Genomic DNA, 6820 nt, shown 5'->3' on the forward strand with positions numbered 1-6820 from the left:
TCACCACCACACATACATACAGGTGATCTCACACACACACACAGGTAACCTCACACACAAACACGGGTGACGTCACACACACAACCCCCCGTGCCCATGCGTGTGAGGGTGGCTGCCACCATATGGAGGCCAGGCTGGCGTTGGGGTGACAGCTGTGCTGGGCACTTCTCCTGGGCGCCGTCCAGTACTGCTGCACAACGCTCTTCTCCAGCCACCGCCGGTCCTCGGATAGAGTTGCTACGCAGCGCACACGCAGCGCACACACAGCGCACGGTCACAAAAACCACTGCATCCACCCATCAACTCACCCACCACCCACTCACGAACCAACCACTCACCAATCCACTGCACACTCCGAAGCCTTGGCTGCGAGGGAGCCTCCTCTGAGGGTGTGACATCCACTTGAATGCCTGAGTCCTCTCTGCTGAATGGCTGCAAATGCAACTCCTTTCCTTCATCTGGGCAGAAGTCCTCACTTTCTGAGAAGTCCTGGACGTACATGCACACACACAACACGAATATAAACACCAACGGACCTGGGCTTCAGGGTGGCACTGTTATAGTACTCGTGTCCCACAGCAAGAAGCACCTGGGTTCAATTCTCAACTCAGGTGCCTTTTTGTGTTTGTACATTCTTCCCCTGTTCTGCATGGGTTTTCCCTGGGTTCTCAGGTTTCCTCCCATATCTAAACACACACACACACAAAGCGGAACTGGTATTGACCAGACATCTCAATGCTGAAAGTTGCCTGCAGGTTGCTCAATTGGGATTACACATGACAACTGTTTCCCAGGAATGCCTCACTGAGTCTCAACTCTCTTTTAGAAGGGTCCTGCCAAGTTGTTTGCAGTCGTGTGCAATGACTGCTGCTGTCTGTAATCGAAACTGAGTAAATTGCAGGTAATTTTTCAGCATTGCGGATGTTTGGCCAATACCGGTTACAATTATGTGTAGGATGTTTTACTTAAAAATATATGACTTTTTAGGCAATTGGAGGTAAAGAAGAAACCTGCATAAACTGATCAATTTTAAACAGTGACATTGGCAGTTGGGAGACGTTAAAATAAATATGAGCAATCAAACACGTGTTGTGCCGCAGGGCGAACAATCAAGGTAGGCAGGAGAACAGAAACAAGCTGTGCTGGCTGTAGTGACGTACGGAACCATGGCCGGTCGGGATGGAAGTCGTCTCCTTCGCAGGCCACCGACTCCCCACCCCACAGACTGCGGCATCAGCTTACCAGCCAGCCAGAGAGAGAGTGGAAAGCCAAGTGGCGCCATTGAGAAAGCAAGAGGGAAAGGAGGAGGAGGAAGCAGCGAGACAAAAGTAAGCACGTGCGTGTGGGTGAGATGTCATGCAGCCCCACTCGGGTAGCCTCATGTCAATGTTTGGCTAGGACCCCTGTCTAACAGAGAGGACCCTTGCCTATAAATAAAAACATCTAGCAGCATACCAGCGAGCCTGATTATGCTGATGAGACACTGAATGTCAAAAATGGTCCAAAGTTTGGGTGTGCTGATGGTGCCAATGGTGCTGAAATTATGCACTCCCATAAGGCTGTATGGCTGATGGGATTGATATATATTTTTATCTGGACATTCTGAGAATAAGCATTTGTGTTCCTGCAGTAGGAATTGTTTTTTTAATCAACATCTGCCGTGGCGAGGAGATGTTATCTCCCTCGCCTGGTACGCAGCTCGTGGGCTCGAACCCAGACCCTGATGATGCCAGTTGTATATTTGGAGTCCGCGTGGTCTCTCTCCCCGTGGTGGTCACACGGATTTTCTCCAGGTCCTCCAGTTTTATCCACCTCCACATGAAGAAAACATGCTATTAGATTATTTGGGTACTACTATAAATTCCCATGTGACGGTATCAGCCCATTCAATCAGCTGTCATGTGTGGCCAAGACGCCACTGCAAAAGAGCTCATAGCTCAGTGGGCTTTACCTGCTAAATAAAATAGGTTTAAAAAAGTTTAACATCTAGTGGTATTATGTTGAACTTTAGGACAGTATACTGCAAGTTTTGATAGACCTTGGCTGACTAGAAATGTCTGCTTTGCTATGTGGAATAGGTGGAAACCCTCAGCCTGATTTGCTGCTGAAAGCCAGGAGCTTACACAACCAGATGGTCTCGAAATAACGCAGCATTATAAAGTGATTTCGTGCTGCTCAAATGAGCAGAGGCATTGGTATCCATCTCCTTTTGACAGCCCTGCGGAGCTAGTGGTGTAAATTCCACATTCCGACGTCGGAGGTGAGTCTTTCTCATAGTACTGCTGATTTCTACACATAGTTGTACTTCTTTAATAAACCCGGAGGGAAGAATGATGAGCCAAGTCATCCCCCTAAACAGGATATGAACTAACAACCTTCGGATTGCTAGTTGCTCACTCTGCCGCTGGCCCACCTGGCTGGGTGTATTCATGTTCAATTTACAAATCAAGTTTTCTAGGTAATTCACTGATGTAAGGCTTCATTGGTGCTCATTAGAAGCCAGATAGTTCTACCTTGGGGGATTCCCACCTGCCCTATTAGAATGGCAAGCCAGGGTTTTATGATACCTAGGAGCGAAGTGGAGGCAGGCAGGGCGGATGCAGGCAGGAGGTGACTGGGGCAGCCCGCGGGAGCAGCCAGGGCAACGAGCAGCGACACCATCGCACAGCGCACTTCCACCTGCCGCGAGCAGCACAGGGGAGAGTTGAGTCGAGGGTGTGCGTGTGACAGCTGTGCATGTGTACTGCCTGTGAGGTCCTGCCACTTCTGGTCGACACGCCCACGCGGGCATGACCTCCGGCTCAGAGCCACGTGGGGCGCTGAGCGTTGAGGCATGCTCACGCGGAGCTCCGAGATTCAAATTTCAATCAAAGTGATCCTTCGTCATAACCTGAATTTAGTAAAGTTGAATTAGCATCTATTTGCGAAATTTGTGCCCCTGCTTATGTTAAGGAGCTGAGCGAGGCGTGCCGTCTCTCATCAAATGGGGTCGTAGGCAAAAGGGAGTCACTGCATTTCAACGCCCGGCTCCTGGATCTTTGTGCGCAGTGTGGTGGGCAAGTGGGAGCAGAACACAATGCAGAGTAACAAGCTGCTAAGTTTAATAACCGACCCTGTGGTCCCAGCAAGATCACGGCAACAGGACACGACATGAGAAGCCAGATCAAATGTACCAAGCAGTGACTTAGGCCTGCCTGCTGCCATGCTGTTTGAACGTTTGCACGTACCAATCAGTGCATTTATTACTAAAATCCCTCTGGAATAAATTACCAGTCCCTGGCTTTCATAATCACCAATTGATTCTGAAAATTACTACAGTATCCATGTATTGGTTACTATTTAACTTGAGGACGAAAGACGCAGTTTCAAGCAAAACATCACGTATGTAATTTGTGGCTGTGAGAATTCTGCAACTCAATGCTGAAATAATAACAATTGAGGCATCACTAAACGCTGGTACGCATGACAATTGTTAGGCTCTGCTGAGTGATGGAGGGTTTCGAGATAAAAAAAATTGGCCAGATTACTATCATGTTGCCTCCCCCAAATGTAAATCATGAATCATCATATGGCTGTTCAAACCTACGTGTGAAGTGTGATATTGGGTTTGTGGTGTGTGTGTCCGCGCACGCGTGCTCAGTGGCGTATCTTGCCCTGGGAAACGTGGGGACGGTGTCCTGGCAGATTCTCGCAATCTGGGATCTCCAGGCGGCAGCTTTGTCCGGCTCCGAGAGAGTGACGAATGCCTCGTGCACTCTGCAGGGTAGGGCCAGCGTGATTAGCACTCCGTGAGATCAATCATCGCCCATTCACCCAGGAGAGCCACACCAAGTCTCAAGACTTATCAACAGGGCATCTGGCGTTAGGATGTTTGCCCAACATCAACGACGTATGCTTTTAGCCATGTCAGGAAACTGAAGAACCCGGAGGAAACCCATGCACAAGGGGAGAAAATACAAATTCCACTCATACACTGATACACACACTCCCACAACACTCACTCGACAGAATAGGGGAGCACATACAAATGCCACACAGGTGACAAAGTTGGGAATCGAACCCAGATAATTATTGCTGTGATGCACGAGTGTTACTGCTGCGACACCCTGCTGCACTAACCTCACCGGTGTGGAACATCTGATCTATTACACTTGTTTACCAAGGAAAGCCTCACAATATTTTTTTTCATAAGAGTGCTGCCAAGTTCTAGATCTAAAGCTTTCGTGACTTCTAGGATCTGTCTGGAGGACAGCGCTGTCCTCCAGACAGTCTCGTCCCTTCACCTGATGAAGGCCGCTTGTGTTGTGGTAGAAACGTCGTGATTTTTTGTTATTTTACTTTCACCTACGTGACTTTACCCAATAGAACCAAAGAGTATGCTGCCAAGTTCTTGCAGTAGGGAACGATGTTGCTGTGTTTTCCAATTAGGGGCCATCCATAAATGACGTCCCGCGATTTTGGCCGATTTTTGACCCCCCCCCTGCCCCCCTCGTCACAAAAAGTCAGACCTCCCTGAAATATGACGTCACAAAGCTCTGCCCCGCCCCCCCCCCAAAAAAAACATTTCCATTTTGAAAATAAAACATGCTTCAAATCACTTTAAACTATTGTCATTGTAGTGCGTATTTAATGTGGCGCTGCACTCTGATGTTGTAGGAGAAAACATGTATTAAAAAAGCGTTGGAAAGCTTAAATTTAGCATAAAATTCACTTCTAAATATTCAACGTCTAACTAAAACTGAAGATGTTCAGGATATTATATTGAAATTCTCTTATAACATATTAAAAGTAATTGTAACTATAAAAAAATACTTGAAACTTTGCAGTAGGACGAAGCAAAATGGAGAGTACAGAATGAAAAGCCCTGGTAGAATCATTATAATCAAAATGTTTAATAACAATCATTCAAAAAATGTACAAAATTTATGCTTTTCCATTCTCCCATGGAGAAGCAAAATGCTCCTTCATGGAATAAATAAAAGGTGACATTAGTCAATTAAAAAATCAAATAGTTAATCAAGAAAATTAATAAAAATTAGTGTTGTTATAACAATTCTATTTAATTAATATTTATTTAAAGTTGCGCATTTTTATGTGACGTCACATTTCTAAAACTCTCCCTCCCCACCTCGTCACACATTGTCACAAATGTCTGATCCCCCTCGGTGCGTGACGTCATTTATGGACGGCCCCTGAAGTAATTTGCAGAGTAAGTTTGAGAATTCGGCAAATATGGACCGTGAAGCCAACAAATAATGGACTCTTCTTCGAATGACATCACATGATCTATCGCGTTCACTCTGAAGCACACGTGGAGTTTTATCAGGTTAATATTCCCACATATACACGCACATGATACACCCACCCGCAATCATTCCCAGGGTAGCCCGCCGGATTATAACTGCGAACCTCTGCATCAAGCGGTGAACGTGCCAGCGCTGGGCCGCATCACAACCCCCATCTGTGTGAAAGGGTTGGACTTGCTGGGCCCAGTCGAATGCGGCAGCGCTCACCTGTCCACAGCAGCCTGCAGTCGTCGCTCATCTGGGTCCAGCTCCAGCTCCCCACTGCAAAGCCACACAGCCAGAGCAAGAGACATACTGGTGTGCCAGGTGCGAACACATTTTCAGTGGTGGTTGAACAGTGTCGGTGAAACAAACTAGTCATGCAGTCCAGTAGTCGTCCACATGGGTGAAGGAATGGACATCACAACCTGGCTGAATTAATTGCAGCGGTGGCGATGTGCGACCGTGATGACCTCTTGACCCTGACCCAGGGTCCTTGGTCCCCTTACCCGAGTCGGGCCTGGACTTTGCACAGGAGGCGCGGGAAGGCCGGGCTGGTGTCTGGTAGCCCCGTGGTGAGCCCCACCAGGCGCGCCAGCCCGGCTGTCAGGGCCTCCGACCTCCCCGTCATCACCGGCGCGACCTCCACGTAGAAACACGGGAACTGGGGCTGTTATTGTTACATGCATCGCAAGAACCTTTTACAACTGTAAAAACAGACCGGTTAACTGTTTTCCGCACAAATAAATGTGTAGCAACACACGCATACTTTTCAACTGAGAAAACGAAGGCAAATGTACCAAGCGATGAATTGGGGCGCGGTGCCGTTTGCAGGTCCGCGGGTGCCAATGATTGCATTCATTCCGAATATTCCACTGGAAACGAATACTCCTGGGACCTCACTTTCGAAACCGGTTTAGCGGCTATCGTTTGACAACCATCGCACGCGGGTCACGTGCGGTGAGGGATCGCACAAAGATGCCCCGTGTAGCTCACACACGCCGCTGGGGCAGGTGCTCTTCGCGAACCAAAGATCCCCCCCCCGTACAACCTTAACAGATTGCTATGCCAAGTTCGGTTAGGGAGCACCTATGCAGGCCGGTACGGCAAACGACCGCCTTTCTCTCCCCATTGGCGATGTTTACATTTGAGGCTAAGTCGATGTAGTGGAGGCTCATGACCGTTTCAGATAATCGTCAAAACTCGGGTCGCCGGGGTCAGAGCTCAGTGCGCTAACCATTGCTCCACCGCTCCGCACACACCAAGTCACAACAAGACAAACACAGACAGAAGACATACACACGCACCCTGAAACACCACCCACACACGCACCTCGCTCTGATGAGCTCACATCGTCTCCTCGGCTTTGCAGGGCCGATCCAAGTGATCGGTGAAATGATGGTGGTTGGAGATGATGCTGCGATGATGGTGGCGATTCTGTTATTATTGATGCTGTTTTGATGATGGTGGTGGTGGTGATGCTGTAATCCTGGTCGTGCAGTGATGATGCTGCTGTGTGAATGAATGGTGGTGAT

General features: G+C 48.4%; 1 protein-coding gene across 8 annotated transcripts in view; it reads right to left on the bottom strand.

Moving 5' to 3' along the window:
* Positions 1–6771, bottom strand: part of LOC116943049 (gamma-tubulin complex component 5-like) — a 32521-nt gene extending 25750 nt beyond the window's left edge. For 2 of the 8 annotated variants that reach the window (XM_076067378.1, XM_076067376.1), the window contains exons 1-8: positions 5795–5928; positions 5514–5567; positions 3631–3756; positions 2568–2679; positions 1688–1812; positions 1161–1237; positions 339–489; positions 120–237 (exon numbers count right to left, since the gene is read on the bottom strand). In XM_076067378.1, coding sequence (XP_075923493.1) covers positions 120–237; positions 339–489; positions 1161–1237; positions 1688–1812; positions 2568–2679; positions 3631–3756; positions 5514–5544 — 740 coding nt within the window. In that variant the 5' untranslated portion in view covers positions 5545–5567; positions 5795–5928. Of the gene's footprint in view, positions 1–119; positions 238–338; positions 490–1160; positions 1238–1687; positions 1813–2567; positions 2680–3630; positions 3757–5409; positions 5568–5794; positions 5956–6617 lie in introns of those variants that run through there. The other 6 variants (XM_032955679.2, XM_032955677.2, XM_032955678.2 and 3 more) reach the window with 6 other exon arrangements.
* Positions 6772–6820: the final 49 nt, after the last annotated feature.

Source organism: Petromyzon marinus, chromosome 16 (genome assembly GCF_048934315.1).
Source record: "Petromyzon marinus isolate PM22_M1 ecotype Great Lakes invasive population chromosome 16, UKy_Petmar_22M1.pri1.0, whole genome shotgun sequence".
NCBI classification, from domain to species: Eukaryota; Metazoa; Chordata; class Hyperoartia; order Petromyzontiformes; family Petromyzontidae; genus Petromyzon; species Petromyzon marinus.